The 22,482-nt window shown below is 41.0% G+C and overlaps 1 protein-coding gene across 1 annotated transcript in view; it reads left to right on the plus strand.

Annotated features, from left to right (window-relative positions):
• pdlim5a (PDZ and LIM domain 5a) overlaps positions 1 to 22,482 on the plus strand; it is a 55,192-nt gene that overhangs the window by 11,404 nt on the left and 21,306 nt on the right. The window contains exons 3-5 of the mRNA XM_076099700.1: positions 319 to 470; positions 17,258 to 17,297; positions 18,088 to 18,491. Of these exons, the coding sequence (XP_075955815.1) occupies positions 319 to 470; positions 17,258 to 17,297; positions 18,088 to 18,491 (596 nt within the window). The remainder of the gene's footprint in view (positions 1 to 318; positions 471 to 17,257; positions 17,298 to 18,087; positions 18,492 to 22,482) is intronic.

A 22,482-nucleotide genomic window follows, 5' to 3' on the forward strand; every position in this document is an offset into this window, starting at 1 on the left:
ACCTTTCTCTTTTCTCTTAACAAGCTGTAAGCCCAGTAGACAGCGGGTCATAAAGAAGAAACAAAGGTAACTCAAAGATGAAGGCTTCTGCCATTAGACACGCATCAGTGAACGTACAGTAGAACCATCATCATGCGGTAGAGGACCAGGTCTTTCATTAGCTTTGCCCAAATACTTCTGTAATGGAATGGATCCATAAATCTTGTGATAAATACAGGGTGAATGTGTTCTTCCCACCCTCCTGCTTAATAATCCTGACTGTGATGCTGTTGGTTACGTAGATAATTCAAGCCGTTTGTTGTTCTTGTGTCTCTGCAGCTGACAGACGGTGGAAAGGCGGCTAAAGGTGGCATCGGTATCGGAGACATGGTTCTGTCTATTGACGGCATCGCCACGGAGGGCATGAACCACCTGGAGGCCCAGAACAAGATCAAGCGCTGCACTGGCAACCTCAGCCTCAACCTGCAGAAGTAAGCCATGAGCTCACGTGGGTGTGTGTGTGTGTGTGTGTATGTGTAGTAGTTGTAAATTCACTTCACTTTCGAATGATTTAATATCCGAAGGTAAGTGGGAAGCCATTTATCTCCATGACAGCACATGAGCCATTCATTCCCTTTCAAACACTCCCAAACAACCCATCTCTGCACATTTAAAGTCCATGCTTCCCCTTTGAACCCCGACATCCCGCATACAGGCAGATGTCCACTGTTGTTGTAGAAGTTAATCTTCGCTCTAACACAGCAACACCATTAGTTCTGCCTGATGTCTCATTCCCTGAAGGAAAGAGGAATAACTAAAATCCCAGCTAGAGCATCACACATGTGGACCACCCCCTCTTCCCCAAGGCCTACTCCTCTCTGTTTGGTGGAATCCTGTTGTACAGTGGAGCTAATTTTTCACAAGCACTTGTGTTGCAGTGCGTGTGTGTGTGTGTGTGTGTGTGTGTGTGTGGCTTTATATTGGTTCTCATGTGGTTTGAATTGTCCGGTTCCTTGGCAGCACCTGTAGGCAAGCGTGTGTTTTCATTTAAACACAAATGTTCAAGGCTCCTACACTTGTAGATTTACAGTATGCAGTACACACAGAGGTAAAATTAATCGATTTTGTTACGGTTCTTGAAATCAAAATTAACTTAATTGAAGTATTGAAATACTCCGTTTTCTTTCACTTCTGTGAGTTTTGAATTGTCTCTTCGTCGGTGTCTGGATTTCACATTCTGTCCTCCCTCCATGACTTTCATCTTTCTTTCACCACTCCCCTTGTTTGGGGCTAACTGAGCATGTCCTCTAATTTGTGTCCAAATGATGACAGACCAAAGATGTTTGCTGTTGGTTGAGTGGCAGAGAACACATTCTGTAATACCACAGGTTTTATAGTAATTTAGGGCCAGTGTGTGGCTCCCTGTGAAAGAGAGACCATGATCAAACTCTCATCTTTATGATGAGTGAAGCGGGTCTTAGAATCACATTTGGCTAAAGATCGCCGATCGATGATTTACCGGTCAAAGTGGAAGTTCATATTCTGATGGATTACAAAGGTTTTTTATTCTGGAGAAAGTCAACCAGGTTTGGCTGACAACAATGTGGAAGATTTACAACCCATCGGTCCGGCAGTCGTTTGATTTATACCTTTTAAGCTGTTTCAATTACACCGGACAGCCTTTCTCAGCATATTGAAAAAACATCAAGATAAAGGTTTCTTACTGATTGCTTATTACAGTGATTAGTTTTAAGCAAAGTGTAGTTTGCCTCATGGTTTATATAGTGGAACAATACTTCTGCACATCCATCTGATTTTATAGTTTGTCTCCCTATGTGGATGAGACGACTAATGGATTCAACATTTCTGTGCTTCATCTAACGTTTGGCATATAGTGAAAGAGGTTGATTTGAGCATGGCGCTTTGCAAGACTCAAAACTCAAACCTGCCAAACATTTGATTTATTATTATGCCTGGCTGGCACACCATATATCTTCTCTTAAAGGAACAGTTTGGGAAATATGCTTGTTTGCTTTCTCTGCATGAATTAGATCAGATGATTGAAACCACTCTCCAGTCTGTTTAATATAAAGCTACAGTCCGAAGGTACAAAAAAACAACTGCTGCTCTCCAAGAAGCCAAGAAGTAGTCCAGCACCTAACCTTCCGTAAAAAACACAACCTGTTGTTTTTACACTTCATTGTTTGTACAAATTAAACAAATGTGATTTAATATATTATTTAGTCAGCTTTAGAGATGGTTGGTGGATTTAAAACAATCTCGTCTCATCATCTAACTATCAACAAGAAAGCGATTAAGAATCTTTCCCCGAAGACTTTTGTTTTCCAATTAGGTGCCTAAAGAGTTGCCAAGTCCCAGTGTAACTGAACAAATCTCATCTAAGGGTGCGCTTGTTTGGGGGACCAGTTAAAGGATTATCTGTTCTGCATCGCTCTGTGTCTGTGGCAGACATCAGCCCTTCAAGGGCTGATTCATGCCCTATTGGAAACACATGGAACAGCTTTTTTCATTAAGTGGCAGTATTATACTGTTTGTGACCATGGCAGCCGCTTTGGAGATAGCTGGCTCCAGGTTCTGCTTTACTAGGATACTTTAGGGTCCAGGAGATTGACCGTGTAATCCCTGGGCCTTCTCCAGACTCCATTAACATTAAGAAATAAGATCAGAGTTCTAAGGTTTCATTCTGTTTGTTGCCTGGCACTCATTGGCACTGTGAGTTAGACATACAGTGGTGTATATTCAAAAAGTGTCATGCCTAGGTCAACATCTGGACTTTAATAGGTTTACATGTGTAATGGAAAGAACCAATCTCCCTCATTTCTGTTCGTTTTTATAGGTGTCGTTCGCTTCTCTTTCAGTTTTTCTTCTCTGCACATTTTGATTGGGTTTGTCACTGGGTCAGATAGCAACGGGAATGATAATAGCGAGAAGATACAGAGAAATGTTAACAATTCATGTGGTGTCTGCATGTGTGTATTTTAAAAGGAGACAGGTGTTTATTCCTTTTCCAAATAAACGAGTGATGGGGAGAAGAGATGGACAGCAGATGTGCGGACAAGACAAGGGGAATAAAGTTGTTTCTCCAGGAAAAACTTAAACTCGTACAAAGCTAAATTTGTCCAGGTTCTAATTATCTTTTAAGGATGACATGGCAGATGTAAAGAGGGCCAAATTATCCTGGCACTGAATGGAACAGAACTGGGATTTATTGCCTGAAAGGTGAAGCCAGGTGAATGAATGCAAATACCATGGTTACCGGCGTAATTAACACTCACCAACATTCATTTAGCCGTCTGTGAGACTTATGTCTACAGTGGAAAACCCATCGCAGTAAAGCAACCAGCGCTGAAACTGCGAGTAACAGGTGCCAAAATCACATCAGGGTAAGTTTGTTGTTGTCCCACTTATTCCAGTTTATCCAGCTGATTTTCTGCGGCTCATTTTGCAAACTCTTGATGCACTATATAGGCTTTGGCAGTCACTCTATCAACTGGTTTCCCTGTTAAAACAGCAGGCTTTTTACATCACACAGGTTCACAAACCAGATCTCACATACGCGAAAGGCTTCGTTCATCCAGGAATGATCCCTCTTTTATTGATTTTTCTTCCTTTTTTTTTTTTACTTACAAAGATTCCATCTCACTGGCTTCACCGTTTGTTTCAATGATTATTGTATATGCAGAGTGCACAGACAACATTTTCTAGATCTGCGTGAGTTTCACTTCTACATCTCAGCATTTGGCTACAGCAGGAAGTTTCTGGCAATGCAGTGTGTAAATTGAATTACAGGGCTGTAAGTGTGTCGCTTTGTCACAGCGTGACTGAGCAAGAGATTCTGTAGGCTTTCATAGATTAGCGTCATCAGTGTCACATACGATGATTCAGTTAATTGTTTAAAACTGTCGACCAGCTTCTTATTATTTACAAATCTGTGTAAATCTTACATTCAATTAGATACATTTCCTGCATAACTGGAATAGCGGTAAGGGAATAAATAGTTACTAATCTGAAATGTGTTGGTTGTTTTACTTGACATTTCAATCATTGCCTGAGTTTTTCTTCTGTCAGGAATGCACTCTGTATTGTTGTGCTGTCAAAAAACAAACTTTCGGTTCCTGACCTTTTGGAGCCTTCAGAGCTTTCTGTCAAACTAAATCAGTGTTTGTGTCTCCACCTCTCCTGCTGAGAGAGTGAGGTTTAAATATTGAAAGAAACCAGAAAGACAGAAAGATGGAAAAAAAGCTAAAAGAAGTCAAGGGAGGCCAATGGAAGTAACGCAGCATGGCAAAGAGATGAAAGAGACGCATAAACAATGATGGAGATGGATTCTCTAAGGCTGATAAACTCGGTTAGTATCTGCAGTTTCTGTAAACCATGGATCACCCTGCTTGATGGCACCAGGTGAGAACGTTCAAACATCACTGCTCCATGTTTAGATTCATAGATATCCATACCATTTGACTGTGAGTACTTATGCACGACTGTGGAAAAAGTGCACTTGAGTTTCTGGGTAAGGGAATCAGCTGAAACTGAATTAATTTAGACGAGAACTATATAAAAAAACGAATATATTGTTAGCTAGACGGATGGTTTTACTATGAGGGAGATGTAGACACGTGGAGCATGTGGTCTTAAAACACACACACACACAATGGACACACAAAAGGACTATCAGGTAATGTTTTAGTACATAGCATTGGACCTATATTGAACAAGAATTGATAACAATGTTTATATACTACTAACTTGCAACAGCAAATATGTTTCTTGCTAACAAAATAAAGAAACCCTAGTGATGCAAAATGTCGATTACGAAAATATTCAGATCTTCTACAATATCTGAATATCCTATTAACTAAAGCATGATTCATTTTTTTATGGTTATGTTTAGGCAATCGATTTATTAACGTTTAATCAAACCAAACCATTGTTAGCCACATCAGCCAAAAGTACTTTAGTTGCATAATCCTGATTTGTCAGCAGAGCAGGATTAGGTTAGATGAACTGTGAGGTAGAGCAGAGGGAGGTGTGGTGGAAAAGATAATTAAAGATTGGCAGAGAGAATGTTTACACGGAAAAAGAAGGGAGAGAAAGAAGGCAGGAAAGGGACAAAAAGGGAGAGTGAAAAGCTGACATTGAGGATGTTGTTGAAGAATAGGATTAGAACGTAAACTTTAAGGTAAATTGCTGAGGAATTACAACCTCAGAGGGAAGTTGTTTCTCCAAGCTGATGACTCTGTCATTAAGCAGTCCCACTATAGTGCAATCACAAAGTCTCAACACTTAAACTAGCCTCTTAAGCGATGCCATTATTCTCTTTAGAGGTACACCAAAGTACTAAGCTGTCCATTACAGCCAATCAACCCGTGCCTCAACAAAACCACCTTTGTATTTCACTGCTATGCCCCTCAGCTGCCAGTGTCTGGTTTTAGGCTTTATTCCCAACAGTTAAGCTATTTTAATGGGCCTGTGTGCATGTGTGTGTTTGAATGCTTTTCACCAGTGATGGCACAGTCTCAAGACGTCGACGTGTTCGAGGGATCTAAAAGGTCCAAACTGAAATGCAGTTGACCTGATGCACTTACCCACATATGAAGTACGTACTGTAGGCACATCACGGAGTGCTGCAAATGAATGCACAATTTGAATAAACAAGTGATTGCACAAAGAAGAAAAGTTTTTGAAGCAGCTTTTGTTGTGCTCGGTTAATTGGTTCCACTTCTCTTTTTATCAGAGTGGAGATCAAACCCTGTTTAAAAGATCTGAAGGAGGATAATCACAGTGTTTGACAGGCCCATTCTCTGTGACTGAGAGTCTCAGTGGTGGAGGCGTCACATTTATAATAGTGAAGTCGTATATGTTCTCGTGCAGAAAGCCACGGGGACAGGCCATAATAAGTCATGGACAAACACAATCAGGTTTTAGGTTTATTGAGCATGAAAAGCGGAATTGCAACACTGGTTGTTGTTTGGCTGTGGTGGCACTGATTTATAAACACACACACACTCACACACACACACACACATGCATATATCACATCCGTCAGCAAGGAAGTTTAGCTTACCTCAGCACTATTGCACACCCAATCATTTTCATTTACATGTTACATACAGTACATACAAAATTAAACTGAGGACCTACATACTATATGGCATGGTACACTTTAATGTGCCTAAAGAAGACATGCACAGAAACCCTGACACACGCACACACACACACACACACACACACACACACAGATCCGATGGCAGCTGCTGGAGTTATTTTGAGTCTAGAAGTTGGCTCTGGGTGCTTGGGCAAAGCGTTGAGTGATAGAATAACATGCAGGGTCGGGGTATACATTTTCATTTTGTTTACATTGTGTTCTCTGAATAGAGGTCAACGAGATGCCCGGGTTGTACCTGGATATGCTGATGCTTGTGCACAGCCACGTGCCCAACAAACAGTGATACATTAGCCTGGTCACTGGCTACTTCTAGCACAGAGGTTCATGTGTAATGTAATTATGTAATTGTCCTCACAATAACATCTTAAATGTAGTTATCCTCACATCTGAAATACATGACTAATGGCCTCTTATTGTATCAGAATCACAAAATAAGTCATTTGTTTTATGCGTCAGTCACATATTTTTAGACTATACTGATACTTTAATCAAATGATCTATTGCCTTTTTTTAGCTTAACTTTGAAATGAAACCCAGAATGGAAGGGATGCCTACTTGGAACTGGCCCACGTGTAACAAGAACAGCGTGTTTGAACAAGCTTGGCTTTGAAGGAGAGAGATAATTGGATTCCCTATTTACAAAAGAGAGAATGAGAGAGCATGCTTTTGCAGAAATACCTGGGTTAATGCAACTACACTGGAAAACATTTGGCCTGCTGAAGTGTTTCAGAGCAAAGCAAAGCGGGCGATCTTCTAGGAAGGGGCACGGAGAGGTGTGAGACAGAAAGAATGGAGTGATTAGTGTGATATTAAAACATTAAGAACCCATGCCCTGACAGGGTAGCCCCTGTAGTTTGATGGCAGTTAACTGGTACTCATGATTGCGGCCTTGACCTGAAGGCCACCGTTGTGCTCCGTTACTCCTGAGAGGATATTACTGCAAAACGTGTGCTTGATCGGGTAAATATGATTTGGTTTGGTCTGAAGACTGATGGACCTCAATAGTTAACTCAAACCACAGAGGTCTAATGTTATATTCGGCTGGCTCATTATTTTTATATATCCCCACCCTCTCACTTTGTTGGCCCTGGCTTTACCAATACTCACTAATCTACATGGGGTTTTAATCGCCAGTGATACTTCTTTCAATAAAAAAAGGCTAATAAAACGAGTCAAAATGTGGTGTACACGGGTTGCACAAGTATAGTATTGGCTTGATCAGATTCAAAGCCCTTTGCAAATCCTCTGTACTCATAGTCCCCCTACACAGCTGCCATTGTCACTTTACTCGGCTCTGATACTTGCCAAAGATGTTCCAAAGCCAAGAGTGCTAAACTGGGCTCACCTGTCTCTGTCTTTCACTGGTCAGTAGTATTTGCCAAAGATCATTTAAAACTGATGACCGTCATCTTTGGCTCGGCTTTTAGTATTTGCCTGTAATATCCTAATACCAAGACAATGCAGCTACAGCTACACACACCTGTCTCTGCCTGTCTCTTGCTAGTCTGTTGTTTTCGCCAAAGGAAAATACAAATCCCAAGAACATTAGGGGTCTGTGAAGGTAGCCCACGGATATTCTGAGGCCAAGAACACTGTGTTAAACTCATCTGTCTCTGTGTTGTTGTTTTTTAAATTCCTCTCTGCTATTTGCCAAATATATCTTAGTGTAAGCCAAGAACACTCATCTTTAGAACAGCCAGCAATCGTTGGATGATACCCGAAACGGGCCGCGGGAACGGTGCAAGGAATCATCTGGACTAATTAGAAGAGAAAAACAAGAAGCTAGATTTCATAAGCGCTGAGTAATCACTATAAATGACTGTCAGTCGGAACATAAGCTGTACACTCAGCAGAGTTACAAATGACTCAATAATACATTGTAATCAACATCTTTTGAAACAAAATACACTCATGGCCCGTACGCAATTCACCATCTTCTCTTGGAGTTCTCACATTGAGCGTTAATCTACTGTGTTATCAGTTCAGATTGACCTGGGATATATGTATATACATTTTGTCAATTGACTCATGACTGTATTTGTTTTTGACCTGATTGATTTACATAATCAGATGACCTGCATGTTCAACTGAGGCAGAGAGTGTAATCCTAGGAGCATGAGTGTGTGTCTATGAGGCTATCTGTGTTACTTTTTAACACAATCTACTGTATGTTCGTTGCATAATTATATATTTATGCATCTATATGCATAAACGAATATAGATGCACATACTGATGCATGAGGTGTGTACCTCGTGCACTCTCGTCCATCCCTGACCACTTTCCACCTTCATCCTCTTCAGGCTCATCTGTTGAAAATACTGTGATTTTATAGAGAGAGAAAAAGCAGCTGAAGGAATTCCATAACTTTATAGAGTATTTGTTCAATGTCAGAGCCAGGATCATTTTATGATCACTGTCACAGTCGCCCAAGTTAATGAGACTCTCAGCACCATCATCAGAGAACAACTTGAGGGAAGTGTGCCTATGTGTTTGTGTGTGTGTGTGTTTGTGTTTGTGTGTGTGTGTGTGTGTTAGCAAAAAGAGCCAGAGAGAGGGATAGAAAGAAAGAAATGGATCAAGTAAACAGAAACAGAAAATTGGACACTGAACTGAGAATCAACAATAAGTCAGTAAATCTTGCGTCTCTGTGAGTGAAACCTCTGAGTGATACTGACGCACGTTGATATTCGTAACCCTCTCAACAGACCTAAGGCCAGAGGCTGACTATGGAAAACACTACCTAATCCAGCTGCGGATCATTTTGACGGGCAGGCAGTCTGAGCACTGGACCCAGCTGGAGCGCTGTCTCTCTGATGTACTGCGTTGTTTCTGTTTCTGCTGCCTTGAAAAATAACTGTGAGCTTCCAGAGAGCGGACTATAAACTGTAAAGTAAGCAGCAGAAAATAAAACTCACTATCTGCCTCTCTCACTCACATAAAATCTACATGTTACTCTTTATTCTTCTGCCGGATACACACATGGTTGATGTAGCGCGACATCACATCATTTGAGACCATATACAGGGCCCGATCTAACAAAACCGCAGCACAAAGACTCATTAATCCTGAATCTTCAATCTCTGCTTTAAATCATCCCATGTGGGGCCCCCTATCACATGGATTTCCTCATCCAGTCTGCGCCCCCCTGTACCACTGCTTTTCCTTACGGAGCCCCAGCATGTACCGAGTTTGCCTCCGAGGCAGAGATTCCTAAACTTCCTCTGTCCAGGACCCACCAATGCAATCTTCATCCGAGTCTCATGAAATCACACCAGGGCTTTGGTCGTGTTGGGTTTGACCCGTGTAACTTCCGAAAAACACTGTTTAGGAAGTACTTTAAATGAGTTTGACAGCACCGACATGCCTTTGATGAACCCAGATTTGCCCTGGAGACCTGTGCGATGTTTCTCCGCTCCTCTGGTTGTATGGTTCTGGTCAAGATTGTTTGTCAATCAGCTGCAGTGAGAGAGACAAAGCTCAGTTTTGAGATTTCTATATTGGTTGCAGTGTGGAAATGTTTAGTACGTCTTTCAAAACAAACAGGCTGGCCACACATTCCGATTTAGGTCCATGGAGTCATTAGTTTATTCAATTACACTTTGAAATCTGTTAAACAACATTAGCAAACTTAAGTGTGGGCGTTGCCTTGAAGCGTTCACAGCGGTATGGCTGGACATTATCAGGTCAAGAGTCATTAACACTAAGTGAAAAATGCTTTAAACATGCCAGGTTGTGTTGCAGGATAAATATTGTATTTTGCTATTTGGGTGTGTGGCAGCATGTGTTTGTGTCGGCCCTTTCCCTGCGCTTGTGTCTTTCTTAGCGCCGCCATGTGAGCTCCTCTGTTTATATGTACAGTTTTTACTTCTGGGTCAGTCCGCTATGAAACCGAGCTGTAAAAGTTGAAACGACATTTCAAAAGACAACACAGGATTCCCGTCCTCCCATCAACTTATTTAACTGCCCAGTGACTCCAGAGACGGTGCAGCCAGTCAGACTAACGTACTCCTATAGCCACTTAAACCAAAAACCAAACCTTACTGTTTCGCATAAAAATAAAACATGTCCTCTGCCTTTAATGTTACATCAAATTACTTTTATGATCTTTGGAAAACATCTAAGAAGAATTATATGCCGTAAAAGCACGTAGACAGTTTATCTGTTGAAATTATGGGAATTTTGGTTTGCGACTAGATACATGCGTTAGAGCAGTAACTCTTCTTCTTTGTCTTCTTAAAAATGTCCATATATCGTTTAAGATTTTACAGCTTTTTGTCTTCAATTGATGTCTTCTCCTGTATAATGTTCGTTATGCCCAAACCCAGTAAAATATGTACAGCAGCTGTGTTTTCCCAGTTTCTGTGCCTCATCATTTTTATTTTTACACTTTTACTCTCACACTTAATCTACTTTCATCCAATTGTTTTTGTTTTCCAACCTTTATTTAGTCATGAGTGATGTGTAGCTGGCCCTTCCTCCTCGTACTGTGGAGTGGTGAACGTTAGTTAGAGGAGGGCTGCTCCCCCTGCTGCTGTGCTCTGTTGGGGTTTGGATGCAGTACTGTTGACCTTCAGGCTGTTGGAGACATTGCCTCTTTTCTCCTGCTCTGGTGGGGTTTAACTTCATGTGCCTGTTTCCTCTCATGGTCTGCCTTTAAGACTCCTTAGGGTACCGGTCCACTGCTGTGTGTTTTGGTTAGCAAGAGAGCGACTATAAAATGTGCTTGTTTGTTGCTATGTTACCACAGGAAACACAGTGGCTGTGTTGCATGTAAAGACATTTTCTTCTGTGGTAACATTTCAAAAAAGGACATTCTGTGTAGTTGTTATCAAATCTCCTGCCTTTATCAACAGATTTTCACAGATTTAGCCAAAGGAAAGTGATAGGAAATGTGTCTTTATGAGCACATTATAGCACCAGAATATCCATGTTGAACACTAAGAGATGTTGACCTAAATGTGAGGGTCTGGTCAAGTCTGCATTGAGTACAGACAACTAGGCAGCTAGTGTTAGAGCCTCTTTCATAAAAGCAACAGTTGACCCGTGCCCTCAGGCTTTTTGTCTGGCCATATTGATCTATGGCAGAAGATGAAGAAGCAAAAACATCACAGAAACTATATAAAACACCTGATTTCCAACACAGGCTGTATGATGTGTAGTCTGCCTCGAGTGAGAAAAACTGATGGAAACACAATCTTTCAAACAATCGCAGTTCATTCTGACATACTTGAAATCTTCTCAAAGTTGATTTTTATTGACTTATGGTTTAGTAGTGAAACTGCGCTACTTTTAACATATTTTCTTCCTCTGGTCTGGTCAGTGTCACAGCTTCTTTTAGGATCTTGTGTGACGTCATACTCAGCTGAATGGCCTGTCGAGGCCTCGATGGAGATAGTGGTGGGAGGTAGTGGATAAGGAATGAGGAGGATCAAACCCACAGATACAGGGGCATGGTGCTCACACACACACACACACACACACACACACACACTCACACTAAACAGACCTACAGTACTTGTGATCTGTGGGTGACCCCTGTCTCCTATGGACTTGCCCAGTGTGAGGACTGATAAAGACGGGCAGACTCAGGGTCCAGATCTATTTAAAGGCCAGCTCTCGATAAACTCACACACTGTCTTGAAATAGCAGAGAAATATCACAGTTGTTTTTGGATTTAATCACACCAGCAAAGGAATGTTACACCAGCTAGTGAAATCAGGAGTTATAGTCTCTGTTCAGTCATCATCTTTCTCTCTCTCAGATACTCATAGCTACATCACACCCACTGTACACTGACTCCTTCTGCCTCTATACCCCCACACCACCACCACCACCACCACCCTACACACGTACACACTGTTGACACTCAAATGCTGAACCACACGTGGCAATAATTCTGACAGTCACTCTGCTCTTATTGGTGCCCTGGCATTCTCTCCCGGTCACGTTGGTCTGTCTGCTTCAGTTTAAGGTGAAACTACAAAAAAAAAAACTGAAACCAAACCAGCCCTCTCGTTCCCTTTCTTCCTAATAAGGCACAGAAAGCTCAGAAAGGGCTCAGTGAGTGTGTCCCACCTTCTGGAATGACGACTGCATATATTTCAGAGGGCTTTGTTTCAATAAGCAATCGTCACTTTTGTTTGAAGAAGAGTGACCTCATTCTCAGGGAAGAGAAAAAAGCGGCCAACAGCATGAAGGGCAGGAAGAAGTAAGTAAGAAGAGGAGATAATCAAAACACAACAGAGACGGATGGAAAAGTCTAGAGATGGACGAAAAAGGAAACAAGAGGTGATAAGAGAGAAAGAAATGGGAACAACAGTTAGTTGACCTATATTTAGTTAAGACTGAAAAAGCAAAGTGTTTTACGTTAATGACCCTGGGGCACAGATGCCTGAACATAAATTACCAAGCTGCTAAAGTCCCTAATTTACACAGTGAGGGAGGAAGTCTCTCTCCTGTCTCCCCGGCTCTGAATCATGTGTTTCATCTGTTGCTGGATCCCTTGGGAAAGACGAGAAAAGTTTGATCTTATTGCACACATGGATGCACAGGCATGTAACCCATGTATTTTTATTTTTTTTTGAAATATTGGATTGATTTATTCAATATTGTATTAAAGTGTTTGTTGGACTTCAGCTGGATAAAATCGTGCCTTTCTGTCCTTGGAAGGAATTGCAAAAGTTACCGCAAGTACATGCACGAGCTGCCAAAAAATGTCTCAGCAAGACAAATTAGGTGCAAATCGAAGATAAGATCACGGTTTATAAAGAACCAGACAGGATTTGAGGTAAACGGGACCAGCTCTGGGAAAGAAAACCAAGCCATTTAAAACGGATCTAGATCAAGTTTTTCACACATATAAATATTTGGAAATGCCCAAGGTGCAGTAAATCTAAAAATAGATCTGGACACACATGCTGCGTGTCTACATGTGTGTGAATTAAGTTAGAGCCTGTGTGCAGGTGCAGATGCTGCAGAGAGCATGAACTGGTCCTTGTGTTATTGTGCTACCCCGGTAACATTTCCTGGGACAAACCCACATGCCCGAAATCACCGTCACCACCTCCTGCATAATACATCATTGTGTGTGTGTGTGTGTGTGTATATTTGTGTGGGTGTATGTCAACTGGGCCATTGTTCCATCTCTACTTTTAACGATTCTTCATCCAATTGGCAGCACACTTCATTAAAGGCCTGTTTTATGCTGAAATACAATGATGTGTTCAGCTGTGTAAACGAGGCCGACAGATAGGATTGAGAGGAGCTATATGTGCATGCATATAGTGTGTGTGTGGCTGTCTGTGTGTGTTCAAGGGTACACCCATGTCGGGAGTTTTTGTGTATAAGTAAACAAAAAAGTAAAACCCACTCATTTATGATAGGTTACACACACGATGGCATCGGGTGATAGAATCACCTCTAGTTGTAAAATTCCTTCAGGCGTGCAGCTTGAATGTGAGGGCCTATAGTATCTGTGTTTGTGTAGTTTGGTATGTGTGTTCGGCTTGTACTGGTGTTACTAACAGATCCCAGTCAGTGTCACCTTCCCGTAAACAGCCTCTTGTTGTTGACCTACCTCCTTTTTAGACATAAAATGACGCACACACACGCACACAGATGAATGTGCAACAATCTCTTATTGATTCATTCTGGTTGGTTGCTCGCTGGTGAAGCTGATGGCATGTCAAGGCGCAGCCCTGGAAACATCGGTCAATGATCTCACTCCAGTATGAATAGACCCGAGAGATTAAAGACAAATGCACAACTGAGGACAGAGAACAGCCGCTAGAGTACGGGGGATTTGAGAGGAGATGAACAAGAGGCCGCATCCTCTTTATGACTGATTAATTTACTGAAAAGCATAAGAAAAAAACTGTAAAGAGACTCCAAGCAGCATAAGCAATACATGGGTGCGCATTAAAACAGACTGCTATTAGAAAGATATGACAAGAAAATGATACATTTCATCACCCTCTAGCTGTCTTTAATGATGCAGTGCATTATACAATAATATCCGATGAGGAGATGTAATGTTTCCTGAGATAATAGCAGATATACTCTACAATAAAATGCCATTCAAGACCACACAAAATGCGGTCAAATATTAAATGCTGTTTTATCACATACTCAACCGTTTTACATCATACAGTCTTTACTGCAGGGCTGGAGGGCATTATTTTGTAAGATATCCTGCTGTTTTGTTCATTCCCTTCAAATTACAAATGAGTGGAAACAGAACTGAGAAATTGTAATATCCCATAAAAGCATGCTGTCAGGGTTATGTAAAAGCTTATGTATTTCCCATAAAACAATTTGTTAGGAAAACATAAAAAATCAAGAAACTAAAAGAACATACAAAATACGTGTATGCCCGCACAAATCCTGTTGACCAATATTCAAAGGAAAGAATAAATATCACCGTAAATGACTAATACTCAGGGGCAGACTGGCCATCAGGAATTTTGGGAAGACTCCCGACTGAAGAAAAATGTTCTGCTCGCGCCTGCAGACGCTCACACATAAAAGGCCTCCCCATTCCCGGGCCGAATTTCAGTCCCAGTACGTCCTTGCTTATACTTGACATAATCTGGAGATATGTTTAAGCTCCACCACTGTAGCCACCACATGCACTCGGATATGTGGTAAGGTATCAAAGCAAAATCAGAATGTCTGTCGCCTTAAAGAATTGCTGGGGAAAAACTTTAACAGACCGATCACTCTGTTATATGATATAAAACTTCCACGACCAGGAAACATAGTTAAAGAAAAACAGACAAGTAGAGCCTGACAGTTAACATGAAACATGCAAGGCTACAAACACGGAGAACAGAAACCTGTTTTATTCCGGCTTTAATTGTATATTAAATTAAACTGTAGCTGGGATCAGCTCCCGCGACCCTGAATAGGATAAGTGGTTTGGATAATGGAAAGGAATTAAACTGTTGGTGGGAAGAACAAACGCATACAGTGCACACGTACAGCCCAGCAGATGTTTCCATATGAAATGTCACGTTTGTCACCGTCACACTTTCAGTGTCTTTACTGCATCCACTTACTCCCTGACCCTCACACATTTGAGCTATGGAGAAACATTCCTGTGGCAAAGTGTTTGAAGCGGTGCAAGGTCGTGTTGCTCCTCTTCTATAAGGAATATCAGCACCCAGCAGAAGCCCCATATGCACATATCTTTATTTTGGACAATTAAAAAAAATGAATTGGAAAAAACAAATTTGGACACTGCTGTTTTAATGTGTACAGTGCACAAACAATGCTGCGTGAGCACTTTTATCAAATCATGTTTTATCAATTCCTACTTACCGACCTATACTGGATTTTTGGAAATTGATATCGGCTGATTTGTGCTGGTTTATAGTTTTAACCATGAGTGAGGTGGTTGTTACATTTCTTTAAAAAATATGTTTTATGCATATACCACTGATATTACTGTGGCTTATATCGCCGTCCATGTAGCACAAGTGTGGTCATTGCTGTCCTCAGATCAGCTTTGATGTCGATGGATACTTTGGTGTTGCACTGGTTGGACTTGTTGGACTATCTACACACTATAGTGCATCCAGGGAGACCCACGGCCCAGGCATACTGCTGACAAGGTCTTACTCAGACAAAAAACAGATGAGGTGTATTGCATTAAATGATAACAGGAACGTCTCAACACAAGACAGCATTCACAGCTCTCCTTCTTTACTTTGAGTGTCAAACCATATAACCACAAATCGAGTTCTCTAAACATCCACAGTATTTCATCGGTAAACCTTATTGGAGGCAGTACCCTTGAGGGAGGAAAGGCTCTAGAAGCTGAACTGTAAGTCGCTTTGGATAAAAGCGTCTAAAGCTAAATGACTAATGTAATGTAATGTCTTACAGATGTTTAGCTCAGACCTGTTCACATTTCTCTCCTCCAACTGTACGTTCTTACACTTTCTTTATACACAAGTTTGATAGTTGCTTTAAATATGATTTGAACTGTTAAACTATTTCCTGACCTGATGTCCTTTTTGCTTCTGGTGTTTAAATATAATTTAAGATCCTCACATCTCATGTCTATGAGATCGGATGGCAATACGCTGTTGGCAAACTACTGAGGAACAAGAAACAGGGAGGAAAAGGCCAAACATATGAGTAGCTGTATCGACTGATGTGTTTCCAGCTACTACAAGGCTGTCGGTTCAAATTTACAGAGGTGAAGGACATGAACCTCCCTCTGGAAGTTTCTAGAAGGGCCGCTCTGGAAGGAATGCAGGGCTGCTAAGATTGACAGGTCTTCGGTTACTGGACAGCTTACTTAACCTTTTGATTTACGTTAACTCGTGTATCTTCTTGCTCAATAAAGTTGTGATGCACTGCAACAGTTACATTCATTTGTCCCATGTGTGTAACCTATGAAGCTGTTAGTGAGGAAATTCACTCTTAAATAATTAATATGACTTATATCAAGTGTTCAAAAGAGTGAATATTGATCCATAACTGCTGTAAATAGTTGTTTTAGTTAACTTTGCATCAGTGATGTAATGTCCTATTGCATCAATATCCTCCTAAACCAGACGGGTCAACTAAACAGCACTGTAAACAGATGAGCAATGATCTGTGTTAGGATGAGGTGCTGAGCTGATGTCCCTTCTGAGTTAATTTAACAGTGTGTAACGGGCCTGTTCCTCAGATGACCTTTTAAAGGAGCTCATGGCATCAAGAGTATCAAAGACCAAGAGTGTCAGATTGATACGGGCCTTTATAGACTAAAAACAGCTGCTTTCAAAAGCACACATACATTGAAAGAGGTCACAAGTTTTCAGCCCTAGCAACTTAAATTTCATAGTCACAAAAGACAGTGAGACTCTTTTGGATTGTGTCATAGCTGATGACAGAAATCTCTCCTTGTTGGTTTCCATGCTAACAGCTCAGGTTTAGTCACAATTCACCATAACCACAGTTTCTCGCAACCTCTGATCGTAACATTTATTTTACCGCCATGGTGTTCGCTGACAATCACTTTAACCTATTTTAAAATGAAAATTAATTGTGGAATTATAACTTATGCACTTTCTCTTTCCCTTATTCCTCCCTCTCTCCAGGGCCTCCAGGGTTCCTAAACCTCCTCCTGTGGCACCAAAGGTACGCCTGCTGACAAAACAGAAGATTATACACATTAGAAAGCATGGCATGTCTATTTACAGATACAAAAAAAAGTCATGAAATGTTACCGTTTAATTAACGCAAGGTACTCCAGATGAAAAATGTGATTGTAGCTTGATAGATAAATTCAAAAAATATATTTTTTGAATCTATACTTTCTATAGTTTAATAAGATGTTGGGATAACTTGTCCAAAACTAATTTTATGTGTTTTTGTTCGTTTAGAAAATGTAATTGTTTTGTAATCGACCAACTTTGGGGTTACTATGCAACGGTAAAAATAAACCTGTGACATGAAAAGTTATTTAATTATTGATTGATCCATGACAGTATGACTACATCAAAAGAAAAAATGAATAATTCACCTGGGGTACTAAGTGCTCTAAATACTTTTCTTGACTACCTAAACCCTTCTGAAACGATGCCATACACAATTATTTTGCTGCATGCAACCTTTGTCTTGATTTAAGTAGGTATGTTTTTTCGAATGTTGCTACATTCATTTTTTTATTTTAAATGACAGTTAAGTATACTGATGCCTCGCTATCCCCAGAAAACTCTTAAAACACATTTACAGGGTCTATTCTAATTGATTTTTTCCCCAGCTATTTCTAAATTAACTGAAACCTTATTAGATAGACGGATCATAAGCTTTATACTGCATAAAGTCAGAGGGACGAACACAAAAACATAACCTGAGAGGCATCAGTATCGTGTGTTTTGTGTTGTGATTTGTTTTTTGTTTGCATGCTCTTCTCTAATGCCGCTAGGACGAGAGATCAGACATCATAAAACCAGTGGCCGTCACCCATCCCCCTTCACCACCCCATCCCCACCCTCACTCGTCCAGCCCCTCCACCGTCGGCTACAATAAAGCCCCCAGACCTTACTGGGGCTGTGCGCCAGAGAGCGAATACCCTCCCTTCATCCCATCCCCATCCTCTGCCTTCACTCCCGCCTCCTGCAACACCAGTCCTTTTCCTCCTCCTCCACCTCCTGTCTCTTACCCATCCTCTTCCTCCCCTTCCCCCCCTGTCCTCGTTGCGCCCCAGCCATCAGTGTATAACACACCCATCAACCTCTACTCCACTGAGAACGCATGTGAGGTGGCCATGGGGCAGAGGAGGGGCCTATTGGAGAGTCAGGGTGGAGCCTTGCCTTTGCAGTTAAATGGGTGAGTGGCGTTCTCTCCAGCCAATCAAGCAAATGAATCACTTCTCTGCATTTCATCTACCTCCGACTTTCTGCGTCTTGGTTCTGGTCAAGTTCTCAAATGGGAGATGAGACATCCCTTAGCCTGTCAAAGGTCTACTATAGAATTGTTGGTGTTTTTCTAAGCTTATGTCGAAGTTTATGACCCTGACTCAAAATAGTTTATTCCGTGCAGTTTGCTGGTCATGCTCGCCAGACTCCAGCTTGAAATCTGGAAATCTTTTCAAAGTTCTTCCACATCATTAAATCAGACTCGCATGTCTGTTTGGTGTTTTGTTTAGAGGAGAAAACATTAAAAAACAGATCAAAATACTTAACTGCACATTGTCGTGAGATGCTCGGGGTTGAGTTGAGCAAGCCAAGTCTAATTAGGGTGCCTCTGTTTGTGAGTTTGTATTGTAGTGTGGCAATATGTTGCTGGTTTGGTTGCCATTTACCAACCAAATTCAATTCAATTCAATTCAATTCAATTTATTTTTGTATAGACCAAAATCACGAATCACAAATTTGCCTCAGAGGGCTTTACAATCTGTACACATACGACATCCTCTGTCCCGGGACCCTCACATCGGAACAGGAAAAACTCCCCCCAAAAAAAAACCTTTAACGGGGAGAAAAGAGGAAGAAACCTGTGGGAGAGCAATAGAGGAGGGATCCCTCTCCCAGGATGGACAGAAGTGCAATAGATGTCATGTGTAGAACAGGATAGTGAATTACAACACTTTCAATGTAATTACAGCACATTCAATGTATGACAGAACCACGGCAGGAGGCAAGACCTGGTCCAGGTATAACCCGCATACACAGGAACCTGTGAGGCGAGAAAGCACAGAGACTCTGGTGAATAAGTAGGTCAATAATGTGCATTAATGGTATCGGTAATATGAAATAGTAATGAGAGTAATAATAAAAGTGATATTAGCAGTTGGAGTCAGCAGGGCCATGGTAGGAGGAAGGACCAGGGTCCAGATGAAACCATGCTCCATGGAAACCTGTGAGGAGAGAAAGCACAAGGACTCCGGGGAAGAGACAAAATGAGTACTGTGCATTAATGGTATCGGTAATAGGGTTAATAATGAAGATCGTAGTAGGTGTCAGCAGGGCCATGGATGGTTGAAGGACCAGTGTCCAGATAAAACTGCGGTCATGGTAACCTGTGAGGCGAGAAAGCACAAATACTCCTGGGAAGAGTATTTGTGCTTAAAGTTAGTTATGAGCATTAATGGGACATCAATGCATACAGACAGAGGTGAAGAAGAGGAGGAGAGAGGTGCTCAGTGTATCCTAAGGAAGTCCCCCTGTAGTTTTTGCCTATACCAGTTTGTCTAAGGGCCGGTCCAAGGCAAGCCAGAGCCAGCCCTAACTATAAGCACTATCAAAGAGGAAAGTCTTAAGCCTACTCTTAAATGTGGTGAGTGTGTCTGCCCCCCGGACTGAAACGGGAAGCTGGTTCCACAAAAGAGGAGCTTGATAACTGAAGGCAGAAATCCCCAAACAGAAATACTGTCAGTTATTTGAGTACAACGTCATGTTAGAGAACTTCTATTACTACTGTACCAGTCTGGAAACACTGATATGTAAGCAAACTAAAGTGGGCTAATGTACCATTTGTTAACTTGAGAAGGGAAATTCTCCACTGAAAGAGTTTTAATAGCTAGCTTCTTGTACTGGAAAACTGGATAGTTGATGTACTTTGAAGGAGCTTTTAGCAGTCCAGTAAAATAATGGAACATACTGAAACATAACTTTTTTTCTAGGTTGAAATGTAGGATTTCAACATACAGTTTACTTAAAATTGTAGAAAAGATGACAATTGAAATCACTATGAATGTGAATGGACGGAGTAAATTATCCTTGGCAAGATGGCTGGATATGTACTCATATTAACACATATCAATTATTGCCATGAAACAAATCAAAAAGTACTCACCCTCCCACTCCAGTTTGTTTGTAAGGGCATTTTTACTTTCATTTTTTCAAAAAGCATTCAAGATATTTTACTTAAAGAAACTTTTCTTAGTGAAAGTACACCTCTTCTACTGTATCTTGTATCGACGTCAGGTGTTTGAAGGCAGCACCACATGTAAAACACATCAATGGTTACTAGCACTTGAAAATAACACAGCTAATACTTTCTACTCAGCGCCTCTCTTTACATCATTCCCACCTTCATCTTCTATGTTTCTGTCTCAACCCGACTCTCCTCTCTCAGGAGGCATAGTGAGTATGGCTATGCTGTGATTCTATAAGCTGTGTATATATAGCCTGCGTTGGTGCTGTGTGGCATTCTCTTTGCTCTTGCAGCAAATCAGTCAGTCAATAAAGGTTTCAGCCCTGAATCCACGTAGATTTTCTCTTCACAGACTAACACACTTCACGCCACATTTTCATTCACTTGTTCATTCATTCTTTTAGAGATTCACCTCAAAACAAAACAAGATATGGATGTTTTTGATTTGTTGCATACTCCTTTCCTCTTCTTTCTGCACTCTTTTCTGTGGGCAACACTGAGAAAAGGATCAGTGGTTTCTCTTTCTGTGACACTCGGCAGACACCAGTGATCTACACAATATAACCTTACACCATGCAGCTGTGGTCACACACACACACACACACACGCACAAGCTGCCTTTCAGTTGAGTACATAGCTTTCCCCAAGATGTCATTTAATAGCATGGGATACTTTAATAAGGCAAGATCTGGATCTGTCTTTAGTATTTTTATGACTTTAACTTGCTTTCCTCACTTAATTCTATCTCAATGTTCTTCTCATTTATTTTTTTTACATCCTCTTTGCTTTTATTCCCAGTGACTGTTCAACAACTACAGTAGTTAAGTAACTGTCATCTACAGCATACATCAACATACAGGTTCAGGTTGATGCAGTTGGTTTATTCCAGTGTCAGTTAATGCATTCATTCCTTTTAATCTATTGCTGAGGTGACAATGTGAGACAGTATGTGTGTCCGTACTTGCGTCGTGCTTGCCTGTTTGCATGCTGTACTGTAAAAGAGCTGTGTGGTTCGTTTCAGAGGGGATTTTGTGAAAGACGACATGTTTTTACTGTAAATTGGCAATAATTTGGATGTGTCAATACTCTGTCTTTCTCCCTTCCTTTCAACCCTTATTTTCTGCTTTGCAGACTGCGGCATCTTCTCAAGTCACAAAGTTAGTCTCTAAAGCATGCCAGGTTATTAGTGTTTGTCAGCCTGCCTTTTTTTTTTACTCTTGCACCTCTCTCTGTACCTGTGTGTCTACTTTATTGTGGCATCTGCATGCATTTGTTTATGATTTTACTGCAGAGAATGATTGATTATAGCAATGTTTTATCATTCAGTTGGTTTATTTTCATGTTTAAATTGAGCAAGAACTGCAGCACACATACATTCAGGTAATTCAAATTTTGTGTGGGAAACATGCTGAGGCTACGGTATGTTTTACTGTAAATCACCCAAAAAATATTTTGACAGAGTGGCACACACACACGCACACACACACACTGTCAGACACTGTATAACTGTAAGTGTGTGACCAAGCTCACATAGAGCCGTCAACACACCCACACCCACATAGCTGCTGCTGTGACAAGAATGTGTTCATCATCAGTGTGCTAGGTGAGTGTGTTGGTGTGTGTGTGTGTGTGTGTGTGTGTGTGTGTGTGTGTAGCCAATTAGTAATGGGCCAAGCACAACTGTAGATTTACATACATTTACTGTTCATACGTTTTTAGAAACACAAACAACAACTTAAAGAAAAAGAAATATCATCATGTTTTTCATTACCATGTTTACTGTCCAAACAGTCCAATTTTGAATGACTATACTTCCGTAGAAACCCAGACGATCCAGCAGTACCACCATGTGGTTGAAAATAGAACTCACTTGTATTTAGAAACTGGTGATCCGATCAAATGTCTCCGTGGATATTTTGACTCTATGTTTTGCATGCATTGG

Source organism: Anarhichas minor, unplaced genomic scaffold (assembly GCF_050575085.1).
Source record: "Anarhichas minor isolate MPS153535 unplaced genomic scaffold, ASM5057508v1 ptg000025l, whole genome shotgun sequence".
NCBI classification, from domain to species: Eukaryota; Metazoa; Chordata; class Actinopteri; order Perciformes; family Anarhichadidae; genus Anarhichas; species Anarhichas minor.